The sequence below is a fragment of the Anticarsia gemmatalis genome, chromosome 12, assembly GCF_050436995.1.
Source record: "Anticarsia gemmatalis isolate Benzon Research Colony breed Stoneville strain chromosome 12, ilAntGemm2 primary, whole genome shotgun sequence".
In the NCBI taxonomy this organism is placed as follows: Eukaryota; Metazoa; Arthropoda; class Insecta; order Lepidoptera; family Erebidae; genus Anticarsia; species Anticarsia gemmatalis.
Window position 1 is genome coordinate 12,995,323 of NC_134756.1, and position 26,177 is coordinate 13,021,499.

General features: G+C 34.7%; 1 protein-coding gene across 1 annotated transcript; it reads right to left on the bottom strand.

Annotated features, from left to right (window-relative positions):
- On the bottom strand, positions 1 to 26,128 carry LOC142977205 (uncharacterized). Its single transcript, XM_076120961.1, has 6 exons — positions 26,020 to 26,128; positions 14,228 to 14,628; positions 13,542 to 13,820; positions 9,131 to 9,244; positions 1,896 to 2,030; positions 1 to 389 (listed from the first exon to the last, which is right to left on the bottom strand). The coding sequence occupies exons 1-6, from the start codon at positions 26,020 to 26,022 to the stop codon at positions 248 to 250; spliced, it is 1,074 nt and encodes a 357-aa protein (XP_075977076.1). The 5' UTR covers positions 26,023 to 26,128; the 3' UTR covers positions 1 to 247.
- Positions 26,129 to 26,177: the final 49 nt, after the last annotated feature.

Here is a 26,177-nt window from a genome sequence, read left to right on the forward strand (position 1 = left end):
TCTGGTTTTAATTTTATTCATTATCTCAATTGTACTTTACTATTACATTTTATTTAAACTAAAAATACTACTCTAAAACACTTAGTACCTATTATTTTCTAGCTTATATCTAAGTGAAAAACTACAAAACTTAAAAAATCACATTATACAGAACAAAAACATGACCCATACAAAACTCCTCAAACAAAAGACATCAACGCGCTCCCTCATTTATTCGACCACCACACGCTACTCCACTATATAAATTCTAAGTGATATGTCGCCCTCGCTGGTCGTCTTCCGGCTGGTTGTATGTGAAGAGCCATCGTAGCATTCGCCATAGAGCCTCCGTGTCTTCGCAGCGGATCTTGTAACAGTGCTTCGTGGTACGACTTGGTTTGGAAGGTGAACTAGAAAAAAAAATGCTTTTAAAAGTTATTATTTTTTATTTAAAATTATTGTATGTTATACGTACCTAATGATTGTTTTCGGTGATATTGCACTGTTTTGTACTCTTAGTGTTAGGCAGTGTTTAGTGTGGGGTGAAAGTTCGCGTGTGCAATTCCTTGGTTAGGTAAAGTTATCGGATGCTTGTGTTTGACTTATCACGACTAAAAGGCCGAGCAATGTAGATGAAAGTTGGTAGGATCATAAATAAGAGCTTAGTTTTTGAAGAAGACAAGCTATTTTATATAATTTTATACACTTTTTTATGCCCAGTACGCAACCTACACTTGACCATTGTGTTGGACTCAAGGCCTAACCGCATTTGGGATGAGACCCTTGCCCAGCAGTGGGATAGTAAAGTGTTAAAAGAAAACATTTTTTATTCGTTTTAGCTATTTAACCTACGACTCCGGTCGCATGGAACTTTATAGTAAAAAAATAAGTTATTTTAATCCTAAATATTGCCAATAGCCGTGAAAGTGAATAAGACAAACACACATTATTTCCCACATTTATAACACAAAGCATATTTTATATTGTACAAGTATTTCATATATCACGAGTTTCTAGAGGCTCGGCGACAACTAGCCGATGTTAGAAAGTGTTTATAGTATTGACCTGCGTACTCTGGCGTACAGGTCGTATAGCCTTTTGGATACCTTCAGTACTGAATAAACAACGCGATACGTTTGAAGATTTTACTTCGATACACTCTTTATATATTATTATCTAGAAAGTAAAATATTTTGCTCAATGGAATATTGTTAGAAACAAAGCATTTGAAATTTGTTTAATGCCTATTCAAACAAGCTGAGAACTAAATGTTATTCATTTTTTTCCACCCTGTATAATAGTAATCTCATCCGTACCGGTAAAATGTAAATATGGTAATCTCTAATAGGTTTAAAGAAAGTTATTTATTTTGAATCTATTTGTTGCGCAACTATTGTAGCCGTATTGTATATAAATTAGCATATTTTTCTAAAAATAGCACTAGTAGGCCGTGTATTTTTTGCTAGCTAATAAAATTTTAGTCTCATTCATCTGAACAGATTTTATTGACCCGTAGACCACCTCTATAGTTCAAGCAGAAGTATGTATTTTGAATTTGTCTTTGGAAACTATATAGGATTGTTTGAACATCCAGAAAACAGGAGATAATAATATCCTTTTAAAAATGTTTGCAGTGAATGGACTGATTTAAACAGGAGACGCTCGTAGCTAATTGCGATCACCGGTCGGTAAACGATCAGCGGGTTAAGCAAACCTTGACACGATCAATCCCTAGATGAGTGACCGCATAGTGGTATTTGAACTGAGCGTCTCTGTACTTCAGAGGGCACGTAAAAAAGATAACAGTCGTTAAGCCACGTCAAAGGCCTTCGAGCGGCTTGAACAACTTTGACACTAGGTTGGCCGCTAACCATACGATAAGAAGAAGAAGAAACGTATTACAGATAACAACTTACGACGTATAATATCTATCGGAGTGCAGTTCACAGAGTAGTCGGCGACGACATCGCTCGCTGATCGGCGCCAGGCTCTCCACGCCGCTGTGCTGGACACCGCCGTGGTCTGAACGACGGAACACGTTGGACGGGTCACTGAAACAAACAAAATATTATCACATAGTATAAAATTAAGGCGCTTTCCGCTATCTGTCCATATGTATGTACGTTAAGGTCTTTAAAACTATACAACGGATGTGATGCGGTGTTTTTTAATAGATAAAGTGATTTAGGAGAAAGGTTCATGTGTAAAAAATTAAACGATTTTTTGTAATATAACTTTTTGATCCGGGTGAAGTCGGGGCAGGTCGCAAAACGCAAGACAAAATTCCTCGTGCAGATATTGAAGCTGTTAACGTAGTCGTAGTAAGGATAATAATATGCAAAAGTAAGCAACAGTTATGCAAAAAACTATATACAATTTTCAGGTCATTGTTTTATAATAATTATGCGCATTTTTATAACAGCGATAAATAACAAGGCACTAACTAAATAACTTTATTGCGTATAATTAGGTATTATTTAATTTTCACCTAGTTTGTGTAAGATATCGTAATATCCGAGTGTAAAGCCTTCATACAGCCTTCACGCGGATACTTCGTGCTGGAACGATTGTGAATAGATAAGGGGAACATCCACATTCTTTATTGCAGGCTTCACGTTACAGTAGCGAGGCTGTTATAGCCTGTTTTATTAACATTCACTTATACGTAAGGAAAATGGTCAGTTTCATTGAAACTATTGTTCGATCATGTGACAGGGTGCATCACATCGCCTACTAGAGGGCCTTGTGTAAATTTTGATTATTTCTGAATCGCGCTATTAAGATTCTCCGGCGGCCACTATATAAGGTCCGAATTGTTTTATATATATCACTTAATTGAACTGTATTCAGTCAACAACTGTACTAGAGCCAACACTAGTCATAGGTGGAAGCGCCTCTTTACAGTGGTCAAATTATGAGTGTGTGTGTGAATTGAGTGAGCACCCTAAATAAAATTCAATAATATATACTAGTCATTTAGTAAAAGGTGTGAAACAATTGTAAAAACAATCTTACAATTTGTAAAAATATAAAACATGAGATATATCAGTTAATGAATGCTCACTCAGTTCGCACATACGACCACCCTGAATCTCAGAACGTATGAAGAATTCATGTAAGATTTATGTACTACTCTTTAGTAAAACCTTTATAAAGTTGTCGTTTTAGATATCAATCGCCAAGGGCCGTATAAAAAAAAATTACAAATACTTTCATATGCTCACTCAATTCACACACTTTGAAAGGACCCGATTTCTTATGAACAAACCATAATTTCATTTTGTTATAAATCTTGTTTTATTAAAAGGTATACACGTGATTTTGTAAAATACAAAGCGAACCATAAATGTAGCACGTTTTGTAATAGTTAATTAATATAAGTGCTCACTCAATCCACACAATTCTGAAATGTTATAAACGTTAATATCTTTGAATTTATAAGGATTAGAAAGCTATAAATTGTGCTAGTTTTAGTAAAGAAAAGTTACTAAAGATTTGCCATTTTACATTTAGTACTCTCAGTTTACTCTAAAATATATTCAACTGTTTGTGTTTCAATGAAAATCTGCCATACTGTAGGGTTGTCACGCTGGACATTTTTGCTGAACTAAAATTTTATTTATTTTATAATGACCTTTATCTACGAGGTCAGCAGTAGGACCTGGGATGTTACAGTAAGGTCAATGATACACGAATTTGATTGAAACCATTTATTTACATAATGTAGTTTAATTAAAAAAATAATATAATATATTATATATATATTTAATAATTTTGTTATCCACTGCAGTTTTTTCATTTATGACAACTTCTTTGGATTATTTCGCAAAACTAAACTGGACTGGACTGCAATACAGAGGCGGTGAGCAGGGTTTTGGATTCACCCATACGGTATCACCGTCAGCTATCAACTTTAATGGAACCAAACTGGTCATAAATATGCTGGAATCATCTTGACCACTCTTTATGTTTTGCTAATATCTGCTTTGATTAGATGCACCGTCAAATCCCCACTTTGATATTAATATTAATTGTTTATCTTGTCGTTACAAGTTCAGTATTTGGATTATATGAAGACTTAATAACAACCGCTGAAAAATAGTTGGAACTGTACGATGGGTACTGCATGTCATCTACTGTCCACAAATTGTTGATAAACGGAGTAAATGCTATTATTGTACCATTTGGAAGTCTTTCGGAAGAAGCTTCAGAGGCCCGAAGCAAAGATTATACGAGGTTCAGAGAGCACCATTCGAGGAGGAGTAATACGATTGTGTGATTTCTTAGAATGTTTTGGTCTAAGCATAAAAAATATTGTAAATTACACTTATTATAGTCGCATTTAAGCATTAAAATGTATCATAAACAAACATTTTTTTTTGAAAATTTTGCCGATTTTTAGAAAAAAAATCGCAAGTGATGCCGCGATATAAAGTATGTTAAAAATTCACAAATAAATAGTACTATATCAGTGTGCGAGGATATAACGGCCAACCTTGCGATTCCAGAGATATTCTCATTTTTCATGTCAGCTCCATACAAATTTTTCTTAAAAAAATTATAACTCTTCCATTTGTGCATACAATTACTTCATATGTCATTTTTTATAACAGTAATGATCAGCAGAAGTCATTTCCAGCGAAAAAAATAACATTCACGACATCGAGATCCTATGTCTTCTACAGCCGATTTTCGATCCACAGTGCGCCACCGTGGTACGGCAAAACGATCTTACATTTAAAAAACGTAGAAAAGAAATACTAAAACTATATTTATCCCCTTCAAACATATTTGACATTGAAGCTGATGAAACGAGACGACGATCTAATGCACACACTTGAATAAGTGGTTGATATAGGCCAGAGAGCACCATAAACAACATCTGACATGTTCCTTTATGACCAATATTGTAAATACTTTTTTAACAAATTTTAAAGATTTGAGTATATTTTACAGTTGGATTTTAATGTCATTATTCATTAACTACACGATAAGACCTTTCGTCATATTATTATTTTTGCCTAAAAATATTTATTAGACTTTCTTCAAACTCATGCCTAAAGCACACAATATTCAGATTAAACCGACTATTGTGCTAGCACTATCAAATATTATTTGTGGTTTATTGTTTTAATCTATAGCAAATTTTATGTAGATTTCAAATATATAAGGTATGTCTAGGGTGTTAGTATTAAAATATGACGGAATCGACGCTTAAATGCCAACCGCCAATTCAATTTCGCGCGCCATTTTTGGCCCGGACGCTTAACGGTATATTTGAATTTTGACGTGGGGCGCTCGAGAGGATAATCCGAAACTAGGTGCGTATTATTATGAGGGTAGTTTAGTAAAATTAACAAAATATGGATAAGGCTGCGTTCGGAAATACCGTGACAACCCTACAGTATGGCAGATTTTCATTGAAACACAAACAGTTGAATATCTTTTAGAGTAAACTGAGAGTACTAAATGTAAAATGGCAAATCTTTAGTAACTTTTCTTTACTAAAATGAGCACAATTTATAGCTTTCTAATCCTTATAAATTCAAAGATATTAACGTTTATAACTTTTCAGAATTGTGTGGATTGAGTGAGCACTTATATTAATTAACTATTACAAAACGTGCTACATTTATGGTTCGCTTTGTATTTTACAAAATCACGTGTATACCTTTTAATAAAACAAGATTTATAACAAAATGAAATTATGGTTTGTTCATAAGAAATCGGGTCCTTTCAAAGTGTGTGAATTGAGTGAGCATATGAAAGTATTTGTAATTTTTTTTCATACGGCCCTTGGCGATTGATATCTAAAACGACAACTTTATAAAGGTTTTACTAAAGAGTAGTACATAAATCTTACATGAATTCTTCATACGTTCTGAGATTCAGGGTGGTCGTATGTGCGAACTGAGTGAGCATTCATTAACTGATATATCTCATGTTTTATCTTTTTACAAATTGTAAGATTGTTTTTACAATTGTTTCACACCTTTTACTAAATGACTAGTATATATTATTAAATTTTATTTAGGGTGCTCACTCAATTCACACACACACAATTGTGGTACACTTTTCTAAACTAAGCAATTACGTGTGTATTTTAAACAAAATAAGCACTTGTTACGATTATGTTGATAGAATCGTGTAAATAACATGTCTGAGAGTTTATTTTAAGTTAGTAGTCTTGAGTAAATGACACTGGCCAAACGGAGCAAATTGGATAGACTGTAGGTACTTTGCATACCGTCCCTATAAAAGTATCCTTAAGTAGGCGCAGCTTACTTTTAAGCTTTTAATATGATTTCTATAACACTTATTACTTTAAAATGGCATCGGTGTCTTAGCTTTCGTTTAAACCTTCCACCACTTGCTGTAGAAATGAGTACCTTCAAAAAAATAGACTTTCAATGTCAATATCTTTGTTAAAGTAGTTTTAATTTAGTAAAGTGACACGAGCGAGCACCGCTACAAGTGTGCTTCCTCGCCTACATCCACAGTTACCCAGTATCCGAGTGTTGCGCAACTCACGGTCGTGCGCCCACTTCCGTACATACATACATACATACATACATACATATATACATACATACATACAAACATACTACCACGTACCACACCACGCACCATTACACTTATTACTGTTTGTCAATCGTTAGTATTGATTGATTAGATGAGAGTATGCGACGTATGCGTGTTTGTATGAATAATTTGTTTAAATTATGATATAGTTTTCTTAAATATAAGTTTCCGTAGTTATACTATAGATAATGTGATATGTGCGATCCACATATTATTGTCTCGGGTCTTGTTACTTGGTACTTAGTGTACGTTGTTTGTAAAAGTCCTCGCGACACAACAGCAATCCTTAATCTAATTTAGGAAATATATTCATATCAAAAATAAACGATTATTTTTTGTCTTAAAATCTACGGTGTTTATTATTGATATTGGTTTTATAAATACGTCGATTATCATTTTCGGTCTTTTGTATAAGGGTTAAGGTAAGGTCCTAAAAAAGCGAAAGAGCATATATCGACCTGCGAGTCACGCTCATAAGAGATTAAGGTCTGAATTGCTAGATTAATCACCATAAAATTACAAAAAAATACAACTTTCTATCTCTTTAGGAAATTCCACTATGATTTCCCAGCACGAACATTTTTATAATATGGGTAAAACCACTTTTTCAATAACATGCAGCGAGACTTTATCACTTAATACATAAGTAACATTAATTTATCCTTTTCATTAACCATGCATGCTTACATTCCTACTCTAAAAACGAAACTGTCGCGATAACTGCTAAACCGTGAATTTCTGTGTCATCAATCACAGTACAAATGATAACGCAAGTGCACAATGCGTGCCATTTGCGTGCAATTTGCGTGCGATTGCGTGCGCGCAGTTTGCGTGCGCCCGGTTATATCCGCGCTGGTTACGCGTGCGATTGGTTACATATATGACTACACGGATGTTAGTTTTGTTGGTGACTCATCGAAAATTTACTTGGGTTTTTCTCATGATATTTATCGAAGCACTGCATCTATTTCAGATACATTTCTTAGGAATTAAGAAACAGCTCAGAAAATAAAATGGTGATGAACGCTTGCGACAGCTAAACGAACTATTTATTGTTCCTTTTAATGTTGGAAAATAAGATTAATTTATAATTTACAAAAGAAAAGGCAAAAATAAGCTCATCTTCAGACTTCAATGGTGATGATTTCCTTACTGTTTTCGAAACTGTCACATAAAGAACATGTACTTAGCCTAATTACTACCTAGCAGTAACTAGTTCCTCGCTCCATTATTCACTATTTCCGAAAACGCATCCATTTCATTCCCAATATTGACACTTGTCAGTCGATAAAGTGTACAAGTGTATTGCAAGTTGTATCGCATGACGAATGCAGCACGCGCCGTGCGTCCGCGCTGAGCGTCCGCACCACCGCCACGCCACCGACGAGGAAGTGAGCTCGGCTTATTCCGGTTCGGTTCGGGTCATTTCGCGCCCCGAACACTTTCGTTTTCCGAATAATTCGCCAATATTTGCGATAGGGTTGGCAACAGTACTAAATATAATAAATGATAGTTCTTTTATGACATCGGTACCTTGAAGTCTACAGTCCGAACTTAGTAGAGAGCCTTGGCATGCACAATTTTATAGTTCTGTGTATTTCCAAATTAAAATATCTGAATCAAACAAACCACTCATTAACTGCATAAGCTTGTTATTGATGTTCCTGAATCTGAATAATCTGAAACCTATATAACTTCGTCGCCGCAAAACTTGCATACAAGGAATTACTAAGTTATTGAACTACATTTTTATTTATTCCGAACAGTTAAACTATCTAAATCAATAACAGTCGTTAAGGAGAGCCAGTATTTTTTTCGGGTATGTCCTCTGTATCCTGTCCAACTGTCAAAATATGAGTGATGTTTATAGGCTGTAGACATCTCATAACAGATGCTTTCCGAAACATCTTAAATCTTGCTCAATCAAATTTATCACCTAATCTGAGTCAGATTTATTACACAAGTACTTCTACTACTAAAGTCTACAGCGATTGCAATACACCTAATTGTTAACAAGACTAAGAGAAAAAATGGTCGGTAACCCTAATAGGCGCTTGAATCGTTGTTGTAATTGGTTGGTTTGTGGTTGAAAGTAGTAAGTCTTGTAATGTAACGTTTCATTCTCGTGAATCATTTAGCTAAATATGTCAGTAATTGGATGAAAGAATTCCACAGTAATGTCCCTTGATTATCACTGATTACAGGTGTTTCGTACTAAATTCAAGAATTTAAAAGTTAACTGTATCTGATACTGTTTATGTATGTAGGTTAAGTCTTTTTCTTGCAACTTTTTAACTTATCAGATTTAATTGCTCTGCAACTAGCTTTAATGTTTTTTTGTAAGAAAGTCTTCGAAGGTACAAGGATGCTCTAAGGATTGTGCGATCCACAAATAATTGTTCCGTGTGGAACCAGACTTACTTACTTAGGTTGTACTTTGTGTCCGTTGTTTATAATATATGTTTGTAAAAGTCCCCGCGACACAAGAGCAATTCTTAGTGCGGAAGTAAAAAACAAAAATAAAAAATATTATGAGCGTATGTGTGCGCTAGTCTTGCAAATTACTTACCGTTTATCATCAACATTGTGTATAGTGATGACAGAGGGCGTGAGCGCTGATATGATGAGTCCTACTGGAATGAAAGCTGTCACCAGGCGAAGAATGTGCTGCCACGGGTTACCACTGAAAATAAAAACAATTCATTGAAAAGAGTAACAATTTTGACTGCCACTATAGTCCGGGCGGAGTCCTGAGAGAATAAGAGGTCTCAGGTTCGATACCAGGTTCGGGTAAAGCGTTATTGGTATTTTTTAATTTACATTAGAACATTTTCAATAGTAGCTAGTTCACAGAACGAGTTAGACGAGAGAGCAAGAGCTGTTAATTTTTCCTATTTCTTATTCAAATTTTCAACAACACCCGAAGTTTGGTAGCGTATTTAGCGCACCCGGTATAAGGAAAAACGCTCGTGCCCCGTTACATGGGACATAATTTTATCGTAAACGGTAACATGCTACTGATCTTAATCTTATGATCGATATAAACCTGTTTGAAACAGGTGTACTTTTAAATAGCAATGTAATTTTACACATGAATGTGTTAATTAGCTAGTACAAGATTATGTTTTTATTATGTAATTCAGTAACTAATTAATTTATAAAGCAAATAGCTCTCAAGTTTTGAACTACTTGATACAAAACTAGCCGACCCGCGCAACTTCGCTTGCGCCACATAAGAGAGAATGGTACAATTTTTTCCCTGTTTTTGTAACATTTTTTATTGCTACTCTTCTCCTATTGGTTGTAGCGTAATAATATATAGCTTATAGCCTTCCTCGATAAATGGACTATCTAACACTGAAAGAATTTTTTAAATCGGACCAGTACTTCCTGAGATTAGCGCGTTCAAACAAACAACCAAACAAACAAACTCTTCAGCTTTATAATATTAGTATAGATTTTATTAAAATCGGTTCAGCAGGTTAGCAGGTTATAACATTAAAATTGTATGTCCAACCCAAAGTGATAAAATAAATATTCTATTTTGTTAAAATCACCACACATAAATGCACACAATCAACAAAATCATGCCTTCTTACCATAGGAGTAGGCAGAGACCAGAGAACGCCACTTTAAAATCAAACATCAATTTATTAAGTTCATTATTGTAGTGACTAAGTACAAAACTTTATTACCTGCTCATTGATGTAGGCATAACACGCTTGAAGGTATATTTAATCATGTTATCTATTAAATTATTGCCTTATTAGACTAACCGTACATATTATTGTAATACCCTGAGGGTAACTCGTGTAGTACGAGAATAAAACATAATCGTTATATCAGTATATAACTTTATCAGTTATTTGGTAACCACAGTTAGAGAATTGCTTAGTTTGGAATCAAATAACCATCTATGAGTTGCCGAATGATATTTATGATATTATGATGTGGTGACTATCTTGACATTGACTGACCGCCAAAAGGTGATCTCTAATTCTTAAATAAAATCAATCAATATGTTGCTATTTTCGTCTCTAATAAAAGGCAATACCAAACCCATAAAACACCCACGAAAGAACACGATAAAATCCTTTACAACCAATCTATATATTCAAAACGATACACACATGATTTATGAACACCATTAACATTAATAGTGTTTCTGACCATTGAAGCAAAGCACGGCGTTTCATTGATAAACAGTAATAGATTTGGACCACTCACACGGAGTCATTTGATTCTAAACTAAGCAGAGCTTGTATTATGGAAACCAAGTTACTGATAAACATAATTACATATAAAATTACATACCTATATAGATAAATTAATAACCAGGCTCAGAACAGATACTAATGCTCATCACACAAATATCGGGTTCTGGCGGGATTTGAACCCGTCACACGCGGCGAGATTATTGCGTCAAGAAATCATAATATAGAGGTACTATCAAAATATCATACTAGTAAAATGCTTAAGTAACTCGGGTCTTGCTGCATTGTAACGTTTCCCGGCTAACTAACAATCCATGTCAGAGGTATATACGTTATATTATTATTTCGCATGAAAACATAAGTATTAAGTATGAAAAGTCCACACAGCCTTGTTCAAAAACGAAATAGTCAGATAATCAAAATTAACGCTTGAATAAAATTCAATTCATGGGTAAAATATGCAGTGCAAGTTGTTTCATAATGCTGCCCTTTCTGACTTCAAAGAGATTTATCCGACGCAGACATCAGAGACATTAGGATGCACCGCCTCAAGTGATGACTTGATAAAGTCGCCACATTCTCACAAGGAAAGTGTGATCAACATCCTCGCGTTCTGTTACGTGATGCACATAAATATTTATACTTGTAACACAGGTTTACGAGAGTAGTTGCTCGATTTTAGTTTTGTAGGATTTTATTTTCTAGATTTTAAAGTGTTTTACTGACTTTATACTACAGTAAAATAGTCGTATTGAGTTTACTTCAGTCAGTGATTGAAGAATCTATGATTTTATAACGATAATCAAGTCCTAAATGTAAGTAAAATATCTCTGAACAACTCACTCACGGTCATTTGATTCTAAATTATATGTATAGAGCTTGTACTATTTAAAGTTGACAATATTATTCGTCGTTGTGAGCTGGCTATTCAAACGTGGCGTGGCTGTTATAATACATACAAATTACAACACGAGACACAACTTTGAAATAAGTCTAACATTTATTTTTTCGTGTGGGAATCAAACCTAAGACCCTCAAGTAGGTAAATAAAGGGTAAATAAAGTGTATTACGCTTGATTAACCATACTCTGTAGTACTTCGATTTGCCCTCAGAAATGATGCGGCAGGTATTAATAGTTATCACAGCTGCTGCTTTTATCTATCTCATTTATTATATTACGGCCTTAGTAAGTTCTAAGATTAAATATTTTCAATGTAAAAGTTCCCAAACAAATAAACCACTACGCTTGACCGGTGACTACGCTTGAACAGTGAAATGAAACCAATCACCTCATTATGAATCATCTTCTTCTTAGTAGCACAACAATAAACAAACACTTATATAACTTTATAACAAAGATATTAGTCACAGTTTATAACCTACATATTGCGGTTTATACACTTTACTTTAAGAAAAGAGAGTTGCAATACATTCGTATAAAGTTACTCATAGCTAACTACATAAGTGCCATAAAGATTTTTTTCCGGTCCCTCGTGTTGACGTTGAATAGCTCGATATTATATTCCTAGTCGGTTATTTAGTTAATCTTACTGAAACACACATACACATGAAAATAGGAATCCTATTTTTCCACACTCGGAAAATCAAGCCCTACAAAATTGTGTTTGTTATACATTATCTTATACTTCTTATTGTAACTCATGCACTAGAGTTATTTTAGATCTCAAGGTTGTTATAAGTGTCATTTAAGTAGCAAACCTTTGATTGATTTACGAATATAAATCTTCGATAAACAGATGTTAAAATGTTTTATTTTCTCTTTATTTTTTAATCCATTTATGTCCCATTGCTAGGCAAGGGTCTCATTCCAAACGAGGGAGGGATTAGGCCTTGAATCCTCCACGCTGGCCAAGTGCGGGTTAGGGACTTTGCATGCTCTCAGTAATTATTAATATTAATGAGTATCACTAGCATGAAGTACCAAAAGTATGTACCATATATGAGTGAGACATTCTCAGGAACTTCTCAGTCACCAGTTGAAATAATAAAATATCCATCATCCGTCAAGTGAAAGGATATATGTTGAAGGCGGTCGTAACGCGGTGTGTAATTGTTCAGCTTTCCACTGTCCGACATTGTTTTTAAATAATGTTTACATTGATCAGTGTGGGAGGACGTCGCGCCACTCTTGCGACACTCCTCCGTGTTATGATATTACTTTGCTTGTTGTATTCAAATGAGGTATGAGGTATTTATTGTACCTGTTGTGAAGATGAGTACGTTATGTATTCCGCACTTTGCGACGGTAAAAACCGAGGTGTATGGTTGTAGTCTTGCGAAATGACGCATCGTTTATAATTTTTTGGTACGAAAGTTTTGTTAGTTCCGGATTATTTACCTATCTCAATAAGTGTATTAGGTAAAGTTTATATTTAGTTGATTTTATCGATAATATTTCTATAAAATGTCATATTACTCAACTAACGCGAACGCGTATTTTATCACAGGCTAACCGTGGCGTGGTCCGTAAGCCTGCGACCATGGACAGTGTAAACTACCCCGAAATTTCAGGAATACCAAAGTAAAATAAGTGTTCGCGATTATTCCTATTATCTACTAAACATACAGCGCGTGATTTTCGAAGTTATAATTTTCGTGGACCGCTTGCAGTATTTCATATAAAAACTCGTGTTTATCATATTGTAAAAACTTTATAATTAATCCAAGAACGTTGCAAAAAACTTGATTTAATTAGAATCCGGGTTTTGTTAACCCTTACTTTAAATGCTCATATGTATTCTTACCGTTTCTTAAGCCCATGTTCCTTCGCCTCCTCATTGATATCAAGTCCGAAATCTTCATCACTATTAGGCTTCTCTTTAAAAGCTCCAGGGGACTTATAGAGTCCCCCAGCAGGGACCTTCAGGGGAGACTCTACCGTTGGCCTGGAGTCCATGGGGTCCTCGTACCAGGTGGGTTTCTCCTTCGTTATCGTTGCTTCTTCGAATCTGTATGGGAACTCCTTGTGGGTCTGGTAGATCTCTTTAGGGATCTTGTTGTAGTAGTACTCTTCTTTGTTGGGCCTGTAAATGTAAAAAGAAAATGTTAAATATTTTTCCGAACAACTTACTATTCTCTTAATAAGAGGGTATATTGTCCCACTGCTGGGAAAAGGCCTCGTCCATAGCTTTCCACTGCAAACGATCTCCAATTAATTATCACCTATCTGCAAATTTCATATAATTACAAAGTATTTCTTAATTGTAATTGTAATAACAAACTATTAAAAAAAATGGGATTGTCGATCTATCTTATTCTGGATGAACAGATTAATCGGAAACCATTGTTTGCTACCTGAAATAGGTCATGTAATTAAAACTAGCAAGACAGAATAACTTATTGTAGACAAGAAGCAAACATAGGCAAAATTGTGTTGTATATTAAAATAACAGTCATTATAATACTATATTAATGTAGATTAGTACCTCACCTTACGAATCCACTAGGAGGCCTTTTAATAATAGGTCCAGAAATCGGCTGCTTGATCACCTCAGCACTGGCTTCATCAAAGAAGCTCCCTAAATGCTGACTTGGTTTAAAATCCTTCATTTCTTCTTCTTTCTTTAAATTCTTTTCATTCTTTTCATTCTCCTCCTTCTCTTCTTTGTCTTCTTCATCTTTCTTTACTTCTACTTCTGTTAAATTGGACTCTGCGAAGGCTGCTTCCAGTTTCCATGTTTGAGGGTAGTTCTTCATAGATTTGGCATCGTCAGTGTTCCTGGTGATGGTTTTGTTTGTAGGGTACAGTGTGGTGATGTTTGGGGTTGCTGTGGTGGTCTCCGTGTCGTGGCAGTACGCTGAGGTTATGAGGAGCAGGAGCCATGGTGCCAACTGAAAAATTAATAATGTGGTATAAGTTACAGAAATTAATGAAGTCTGCAAAACAGAAAGACGCAGTCGTCTGTTCATAGTAGCATGATTTTTATTAGGTTATTTTATTCGATTATTTGGATCACTACAAAAATCCTTATTAGGAAGATAATCATTGACTGGTCAAGAAAGGTTACAGTACTGTTTGATAATCCAGTACAAAACTATGTAGCAGAGTAATTCGGCAGTCACTACGTAGAAAATATGGTATTCTACCTCTTTCCAAGTAAAATTCAGCAATTGTTGCGATAGTTGATTATAGTTATAAATAGGTTAAAAGGCTTATCTTCAAACGGCACATTTATTTGTTAAAGCCTTAATATCAAGACGTGGACAGGTGCCCAAATACCTAACAAATTCACAGAGCTTCTTATTTCATAACTTAAACTATCTCCGGCCAGTAGCGAGTTGACCTTCTTATTAGCAAGTTAGAGATAGCGAGCTGCTTGAATGACTATTACATCACAAGTTATGTGTGAATGAAGTGTGTGTGTGTGTGTGTGTGTGTGTGCATAAGTACGTGACTATGTGTGCAAGTTGTGTGTGTTTGCTAATTTAATAAAACATTTCGTTACTTATGTAAAGTGAAAAGGAACGTTCTACGTATAGCGATGTCATGTTCTGGCAATTCAAATAATAAAAATATATGTTAACTTTATTTGTAGTAAACAAAAGTTGATTTAAAAAAATGTAAGTGTAACGTTTCTTATTTAGGTATAGATATTTAAAGAAAGCCTTTCTATTGGTAAAACAAAATACTCGTAAATTAAGATAAAAACTTCCGTGCTATGTTCAATATCTAATACGCGAAACATACATTTTATCTTGGTTTGCGCAACGTTCTGGCGCTGATCGCAAAACTGACTTAGTTATCTATTAAAAAAAAAGACAACTACCGCACTAATAATTTATTTTGTGTCGCGGGAACTTTTACAAACATACAAACAACGGACACAAAGTACAAGTTACTTCATATTATCTTTTTTATAAAAAGTATCAGTCTTTCACCCAAATACCATCATATTTCTTACAAGATTGACGGCACAACCAAATACAATGTAAAAAAAAACATTATCCCAAATGTAAATATGTAAGTATTTTAAATACCACAAGCACTACAGAGGCGTGGTACTTATTGTAAAGTGCCGCGTGGAAAGTGGCACTACAAGTGCCAAAGGTGGTGCCACATTCCCCCGGTGTTTATCATCTGGGCGTGTGCCGGTCACTTTACTTTGAAGTCGGATTTATGAAGTTTCATTTACATAAGAGAATTGGAATATCCTTTATTGCGTCATGATTTTCAGTGTGTGAATGGAAGACGGATGTCGGTAGTGACCTCATTTGTGTAGTATATACGATTTGGTTGAAGAAATTACTGTCACATGCTTGGGTACCTACATATATACTAGTATCTTTGTCAAAACGGGAAGGTATTAATTTAGCACATTGGCCTAATTCATATTGGTGGAACATACTTTACATACTTATTAGGGAAGTAGTTGTTAATGTAAAGAAAACATGTTACATTTAATTGGACAATTAACTAACACTATATTTGGTTTGCTTGTAAGTGCCGTTCTCTGGCTTCTGCCTACCCCTATGGGAAGAAGGCGTGATTTTATGGCGGAAATCGGTCTGCTAGATCATCATTATTAATGATAGTGATGATGTGTAAGTACATACTTGCGTAACATGGAAAAAACTGATGATGATTTATTTATTAATTCATCTGATTCGACGGCTTAATAGCTTCTCTTTGTGTCAAGTACCATGACAATAAGTATCACTGGTTACCAAACCTTTAATTTTAAAGTTTCCCTTAAAGATTTCTCTTTCTAAACAACAGAATCAAACCATTATTCTATAAAGTATCAAGATGTCAAAGTATTAGAAATGATTACAAAATGGCGGCATATCTCCGTGATGATCAAGATAATAGATTTCTCTAAACAAATTGATATTTGTCGAAACTATGAGAAATGTTTCGTGGAACTGATAACATTGTTTGTTTGTTTGTTTGTTTACGCGGATCGTGAGGATGTTGAGGCGTGGGAATGGGATTTTGTTGTTTAATTACTGTATAGTGAAAATGTGATATTTGTTGTCAGTTCTCTTTTTCAAGGTAAAAGTTGGGACTATTTATTTAATTCCAAAGGCTTAAGACGTGATATATGAAAATGGTTTTTTAGTTTCAGGCTTAAATTTCAAGCAGTTGCGGACTTGGTAAATATACAAGTAAATGTCGGATGAAAATGGAAACTTTACAAATTAATAAGTAACTATCGTAAAGTAGGTATTCTGATTTTCAACAATTTAAGTACCTAAGTAGTCTTTCTTTTATTTTATATTATATTTATTGGGATTGGGGTACCTATGTAATTATTTGTAAAATTCAAACACGTAATTTATGTCCACTATTTAGTACCGTAGAATGGGGTTACTTTAGGAAAATTTGGGGTGAATTTGATTATAGAAATAAGTAAATGGTTCGCATAAATAGCCAGCGACGAGATCCGTTTTCTGGTTCTTGGTACTAAATATCGTTATGAATATGATTATAGCATTTTAAATAGAGTGCTGACCTTTAACATGCCTATTTTTTTCCATTTTAAAGTAACCCCTGTATTCAAAAGTAACCCCGTTCTACCGTAGTAGGTAATCAAGGTCAATCTAATCTCAATAATAGAGCAGCCTTTGATTTAAATATAGCATCAAATATCATATCAATAATAAATCCATTTAACAATTAGTGTTATTAACAATATAAAAGTCAAGTGTCTATAACTTAATTGGCCACAAGGTAACGATTCACTTCACCTTCCCGCTCGTCACTTGACGTCCGAAATACAGCCTTAAAGGTTGTATACAAGTTCAAGTTGTAAGGTAAAGTAAATACCTTTTACTTTGCAACGTGAGTGCCTTCAAGCAAGGCTTATGATAAAAATATTTTGCTAAATATGGTTTTATTAACCTAGTTAGTACAAAAATATATGTAAATTACGACTGTGTAATAATGTCCGGTTGCGATTTTTCGTCTCGGTAAAGTATTTTTTAAATAATTTCTGTACCACTCCTGGCAAAAAACCTTGCCTTCTCTCGAAGTAAATAAGTTAGTTTGGGAAGATTTAAGAATGATGGATACTCTTTCAAGCCAAGACCATTGAAAGGATTAACAAATAACATTGAAATACGTAGGATACATTTTATACCATTATTATTTTTTCTCACGGCCAGAGATGGAAACTAGCAAAGAATAAATAACTTGTTATTCGAAAGGGAAATACAAAGCCTTACTTACATTACCACACCATAGCATGACATTTCACCATTCATACTAAATTAGTTCCTTCAACTATCGCTAGAGGCGCTGTTCTCAAAGACCACATAATAATCTTTGACATCTCATCAAAAGAAGAATTAACTAAATACCCCTAATATGCGTTTAAACGTTACATTTGAACTTTCGCCGTCTGCCGGCAGTAATTAGCCGTCATTTAGCGGACACAAGTTGCCGACACACCATCCATCATGTCTGACTGTCAGTGCGCAGTGTCAGGGCACTGTCAGCTGTCAGACACTGCATGACATAAACACTGGTGGAGTGTCAGTGGGCTTGCTTCGGAGGCTAGAGTTATGTAAGTGATGTGAATGGATGTTTAAAATGTAATTATTGTTTGTGAATAGAGGATGAAAGGCTGCTGAAAAAGCTTTTGTTAAAAATATAAACAAGTTAGTTAAAGGAAACAAGTAGCCCGGCAGTAACATAGGGCAATAGGTTTATCCTGTATACTGAAACTAACTTTGTAAGTAGCGAAAGCACACTTTTGCCTACACCTTCAGCTATTACACGAGTAAAGTCATAAATGTTTCAGGTAATTGGTATAAAAATAGATCTACTGGCTACAAAAATATACATTAACCAATGTGATAGTTTGTTATAATACGTTTTTTTTATCAGAATTTAAAATACAATAAAATTAAGAGTCATAATATTGTAAAGCAATGGTTGTCTTGGTCCTACCTGGATGTTGACAGAAAAATATTAGCTAACATAAGTTTTCCACGAATTTTCTTCTCGTGGAAAGTTTTTCGTATATCATTGTATGTAGAGATTACTCCATAGAAACATGCAAAGTTTACTTCTCATAAATATTAGTATACATAAAATACACAGCGCCTAAACAAATCAGTCTTTTAACAAATATTGTACTAAGATCACGTTACACCGCGATTGTCTTTCACAACCGATTATGGTGAATTAGAAATATGGATTGGACATGTCGACCGTTGAATAAAAGTCAATAATACAGATAAGCTTTTCTCTGTGACTTTCATCATGAGGATTCCGAATTTTGATTCATAAATAGGATGATGTATACAAAACACCAAGAATTTCTGCTATAGATGATGATTTTTGTGTCATAAAGAATGAAAAGATTGCTGTTCAAATAAATCTAGATAAGGAAATCGAGGATATTCTTTACTCAATTACTCGGTAGTACATCAAGCCAACCTACTGCCATATTTTATGATATTCTAATCTTTTTTTGTTGAATTGATCTAAAATTATTTTGTTTAAAACATTATGAAAAAATGGTTGCGGCGGTTTCATGCCATAAGGTTAGTGACTCATTTAATGTGATTTCGATTAATATTACTTAATCTATTTAAAGGCTATACAATTAATACTAAAATGGGCACTTCAGCCTATATCTACTTAGAATACATTTTATTAGTCAGTCAATCTCATCGCTATACTCATCCTATAACATTATATATATAAACGCATAGACAGTTTGTCTGTCGGTGTGTTTGTAATGGACTTTCACCTCGTGATGTATGTGTGGTTTGATAACTTTATAGTTATTACGAGTGTGGATGCGAGGCGATGTAACGATCGTGACATCTCGTGACATCGACACTGTCGTTAAATATATGTTTACGATGTTTCTAATTAAATAAATTGTCGGAATCATGTGGGAAATTCTTGGGTATTAAATAATAGTGAAGTTTATATCGTCGCATTTTGATTTGTATTATTTTTTTATTTTTCTATAGCCACATTTCATAAGTTTAACTTTAATGTTAATCAGCCTAACCTTTCTTCCAACTATGTTATAGTCGGCTTCCAGTCTTACCGTGGAGCGACTGCCTATCGGACCTCTTCAACCCAGTTACTTGGTTATAACACGATACTCCTCGGTAAAACTGGTGGTCAGTCTTTTCAGCTTCTGACTACTGGTAACGACTATCAAAGATCTATGAAAACGACAGCCGGGATCCATAATTCAACGTGCCTTCCGAAACACGGTGGGACTCGATATATCTAAGATGGTCACCCATCCACAGAACAACCTTGGCAAGCGTAGCTTAACTTCTGAGATCGATCCACTCAGCTGTTGTTAACTAAGACAGAAATCAGATGCAAGTTCATAAGTTAATTAAAAACAATTAAACTTACTTGAATACTTATTTAAAATTAATTACTTCGCACAAAAATCGAACTCAGGACTTGGACACAAATGCACACTACTGCCAGTTATGACTATACCTATTCTATTATTTTCCATTGTTACTAAGCGGTTTCATGTCTATTTAAAACAATAGATCTGTCCTTTTGTGTGTATTATGTATACTAGAGCGTAGAAGGCACACGACCGTTTATGTACTGTCATAACCAAATTCGACAAGGACGTAACATAACTGTTACATAAGTTACTATTGTATATTGTCTATATATGTTTGCAATACATAAGCTATGTGACCTTCGACAACTTGTGGTGACATGGTTAAAGGTTTTGGAAGTCTTACGCCAGACAGGTGGTAGGTTCGATTTCCAATTTAATGAATCTATGCAGGTCTACCATTGGGCCTCTTTTTGAGTTTTTTTTAAGAAAAAAGTACGTTGTAGCCTATGTATTTATGTACCGCGTATTATTCAGGCAACCTTATACCTTTTCATTTCATTCAATAGAAAACTCTAGATCACACTAGGGCCGCTGTTATCCCTTTGAGGGATGATTTCCTACCACTATCAAAATAAAATAATGACCAGTAAACTATGCCCCCTAGCGTATACCATACGCACTAAGCCTACTATGAGATTCTCTACAATCGGTACTATTGAGTTTCGATAATTTGAGTTTCAAAATGCACTGTATTAACAGTTTCTACGGCGACCACTAGAGGCGCTCATCAGATTTTCAGGCAAAATTTCGCGATAGCTAGCCGGTTTTGGGTAGTCGATAGCGGGAGAGAATTGCGCTATAGATGGAACGTATGTACACCGTCGTTCGTCTCCACCTCTTATTTTTAACTAGCTGACTCGCGCAACTTCGCTTGCAACATAAGAGAGAATGTGTCAAAATTTTCCCCGTTTTTGTAACATTTTTTACTCGTACTCTGCTCCTATTGGTCGTAGCGTAATGATATATAGCCTATATATAGCCTTTCTCGATAAATGGGCTATCTAACACTGAAAGAATTTTTCAAATCGAACCAGAAGTTCCTGAGATTAGCGCGTTCAAACAAACAATCAAACTCTTCAGCTTTATAATATGTATTAGTATAGATTATTTTAGTTTCTGTCAGAGATTTTCAGTTACATTTAGACACAACAATCTATTGCCCGTGCTATATATTCTAAGTCTGTGCTGTTACGTGCTGTACACGCTCCACGTCTGTACCTACATACATACATATATTATCACCGTACGCTCCCGTCGGTCGAGCGTCAACGCCTTCGGTCAGTGACTTACCGTTTTGGGTGAAAGTGAGGTTACACAACGACTATGTAACACTCTGTCACGGTCAGCTGTTGAAGGATTTAGTTTTGTTTTAGACGTGCTTTATGATGTGTACCACAAGAGCAACTGTCGTAGTTGTAGTAGATTTGATGGTGACGAAGGAATACGCGATTAAATTATTATTATTATTTATTATTTTCAAAAAGAGAGGAGCTCGTGGCTTAGTTAACAACAGCCGCGCGGATTGATCTCTGAGGTTAAGCTATGCTGCCGAGGTTGTTCTGTGGATAGATGACCATCTTATACATATCGAAAATCTCCGTGTTTCGGAAGGCACGTTAAATTGTGGGTCCCGGCTGTCATTTACGAAGATCTTTGACAGTCGTTAACAGTAGTCAGAAGCTTGAAAGTCTGACAACCAGTCTTAACGAAGGGGTATCGTGTTATAACCCAGGCACTGGGTTGTGGAAGTCAGATAGGCAGTCGCTTCGTGTAAAACAATGGTATCCAGCTGCTTCCGGTGAGACTGGAAGCCGACTCCAACAAAGTTTGGAACAAAGGCTAAGCCAATATATATTTTCAAAAAGACAGCTTCCGCATTAGGAATTTATCTTGTGTCGCAGGGACTTTTACAAGCATACAAACAACAGACACAAAGTACAATCAGACCCGAAACTATTATTGTGGATCACACAAATAATGTTCCGTGTGGGAATCAAACCACGACCTCCCGAGGCAATGGTAGCGGCGTGGCGACCAAAACCACTGCGCTACAGAGGCAGTTTACTCTTGGACAGCGTGATAGATATGGTATATCTAATTCTATCTATATTGATAAAACATTATTGCCTAACAGTGAAACAGTTATGACCTATATACAACAATAAATTGTATTCTATTTTAAGCGATTTTTGCGTCACTTCTAAAAATATCCTTTAGTTATCATTACCGGAAGCAGTCTATAAATATTTCTAATATAAATTATTTCAAAACGATACAGTTTACAGTAAAAATAATATTCATATGTTATCAGTATATTTGTGTTACTAAATTATTATTACATAATTGTTTATATGTTTGTTACGGTGTTATGTTATCGTGGAATTTGCAGTACAGATATGGTATACATACTATAAGGTAGGTATACGCCCAAATCATCAAGTCGTATAGTTTTCCTTAATCCGTCTAAATCCATCGAGCACTATTATTCGATTATTACTAGATAACCGTGATAAAGTAAACACGCGGTTTTACTACTTTTAAATAAGTACCAGTTAACTTGTTAGGTGTATTTTGACAGTAATTTTGATGCATTTGCTTGCACTTTATCTAACAGACAGATTATCCAACACTTATACATTATGCCGTGACCCTTGATCTAATAATTGTAGCTAAAAATTTTAAAAACATGGACCGACAACTTTTGGTGTATAGATCAGGTCTAAGTTGATGTAGCATTTAAAAACTTTTATCTACGGCTGCTATAGATTTGAAGGTTTTCAAAAACTTATTGATAAACAAAATGAGTCGTTATACAAGCTTGGCAAATATTAGATGAGAGAACGAGTCATAAACGATTACTTTAAGTTCATAGCAACGAACTATAAGATTCGTAAATATAGAGGATAAAGCTTATAAATAAATCAAATGCTGTCTTGAACGCAAGATGATCACTGACCACATAAAAGCCTTAATTTGTTTATTTACTTTGAACATATAATTTAATGTCCGTCGTATATAAACATTAGCGAATAATAATTCAGTGATTCCACGGAGTGACGTAAACTAAGTTATGTAATGTTACAGAATATAAGAGAATGTTATTGATTTTGAGAAAGTCTATTTCAATAAATAGAGTCTTTATTAGTTTTGCTGTTTTTGAAAATATTTCTAATATTTTTTATATTTTGTTTTTTTCGAAAAAGACTTGCTGATCCACACAGTTTTGTTCGCGTGCGTACAGACATCATAATCTATTTGATCTTTTTATCAGTAGGTTATTTGTGAAAAGTAATCTTGGGTTAAACCCGAGTCTTCAACTTTCTACCTGCTAAATATAATTGAAATTGGTTTTACAGTTTTCCTCTGACATTGTAGAAAATTCGAAACTAATAAGCTTTTACTTTCTTTAAATAATCATTTTTTAAAGCGCTGTTTGATAAGGGATGAATGTTTGCTTGTCAACGCAAAACAGCCAGCTATAAACAGTTAAGTTATTGAGAGGCTCGCAGATATTTACAAAGAACTACAAAGTATGTACAAAGCAAATAAACAGCTTGCTATAAATACATGAACTTTAGCCGTATACCGACAAATTGATTAATAACTTTCATTCTTCACTGAATGAAAGGCAGTTTCATTGAAAGTGTGTAATCTTAATGTCGATCGGGCTATCGACAAATTGTTCGCCAAAACAGGCGAGCTCTTACACTGATGGGGACCGACAAAGCCGCGGGGCGAACCATACATGGCGCTAGTACATTAATGGTAGGAAATAGACGTCCGGTTTTTGAGTTGAATGTTACGTTTTAATCTTAGTTGTCGTTTTTATGATTAAGGTTTAGTTTTGGTACTGTTGTTTTGTTGTCATAATGATTTAATCTTCAGCTGTGTATTTCTTTATGGAATGGATAATATCCGGAATGTATTTAAGAAACCTTATAATGTTTTATAGGTTGCCAATTTATATTGAACTAGCTGACCCGCACAACTTCGCTTGCGTCATATAAGAGAGAATGGGTCTAAATTTTCCCCGTTTTTGTAACATTTTTTACTGGTACTCTACCCCTATTGGTCGTAGCGTGATGATATACAGCCTATAGCCTTCCTCGATGAATGGGCTATCCAACGTAGAATCTGAAAGTAGTTCCTGAAATTAGCGCGTTCAAATAAACAAACAAACTCTTCAGCTTTATAATATTAGTATAGATTGGCTGTATACTATGTAACTGTTTATATGTTTTGTATTACAATTGTACAATTACACCAAACCCGACAACGAATTTGAATCAAATACTCTCGTACACCTTAAATTTTTCATCTTCAGAAACCTTTCCGCGCAAACGTAGTGGCGGACAGTAGCTCGTTATCAGCAATATTCTGAAGTCTAAATGAAGTCTGAGGAACAGTCCTCTATAAATTCATATAGGGTCCCTTGTGCTTTGAAACGACAAAGATCGTGACTGTTTACGACTGAAGCTTCCTGTTGTTATCAATCATCGGCACGTGATTAATTGATGTAAACATTTATCTTTACAGCAGGAGGTCTTCCTTACTTAAATTAAACTACTAATACTATTCTATGAACTTAAACTCGGGTTTACCTACGGCTTAGCTCGTTATGTCTTTTAAACAAAAGCGTTATCCTAGTTTAGAATATTAATTACTAACCTCTACCGGCGTCTTCGTTCACGTGAAACGTTTGTACCGGTCTTAAAACTATCCTACGTATAGTATGTATTAAATGAAGATGTAAACTATCCGTGGACCAAATTTATCGATATTCGTTTCGTAGTTTTGACGATTAAATAATAAATATCCAAACTTTGGCATTTACGAAGGATAAATTATAAAATGTTAAATAAATAATTTCAGTCTTTTATCTGTGAAAGTGTAACAGTCATACAGACTGACAATTACTTTCGCTTTTATAATATTAGTACTTATTGTAAAAGTGTGGGAATTGGCACAGGTACGAGTGTACAGTTCTTTGTTATTAATTGTACATACATATTAATGTCATAAGAAAATTTTCTTGTAAGCAATAAGTATTAAGATTTAAGTATTTTAAAACCTGTAGTATGTACAGTCAGCTAAAAAGACCGTTAAACAAATTAAACTTTTCCATACCGTATATTCTGAAGCATGCAGTTATGTTATACTTTCAGGAAAACAATAAAATTTGAAACTGTTTTCAGTTACTGAAACTAGTTTTAGCTGCTTTTGTTTTAGTATATTACAATAGAACCACAATGGAAAGATGTTTAAAAAAAGAAATTGTGGTTCACCACTAGCTAAAAGTTGTCGGGCTTTTCTATGAAAAAAAAATTACTCTATTAAATAGGTACCGTAAAATCTTTCGGTATTAGTAAATCTACAAGCATGCTTTTAAAGTAGTTACGAATACGATACGAATTTTGTATTTGAGTGGGAATCGAACTTTGTCTACTTTGTGCTACGGTTGTGGTTTTAATCATTGCGCCTTGTCATATTATCAGAGCTTTTATTCTCAACGCCAGTTTGCTAATATAATACACCTGTCACTTAATTTAATTAGGAATTAAAGTTTAGTTACCTGCTTAACTTTAAAACTGCTAAGATTATGTCAGATTTCCACCAACAATTGAATATCAAAAGATCGGAATTTTAACTTCGTAACTAAGTTATCTCATTAATCTCTAGTGAACAGCTATCCCTGAGTACTTGACTATGTAGGTACCTCTCTCTGCCATATGAATCACTGGATCAATTATTATTTTGTAAGTCTGAACACTTAATATTCAAATCAATTGAACTTAAAACCGAAATTGAATCCTGATCCGGGACCATCAAGGATATCTAAGATATTTTATTTCTACAAAACAATAAATATAAAAATGTCACTCACCATAATGCACGCAATGTGGCAACACACTGTGCGTGTGGTTTTTAAATGTGGTATATATAATCTGTGGCGCGTCGCCCGCCCGCCATTGTTGCGGGTGAAAAGCGCGCAATTTTCCGCGCGCGCGCACTATTGTGGACGCTTTAATTATTTCCATGTCG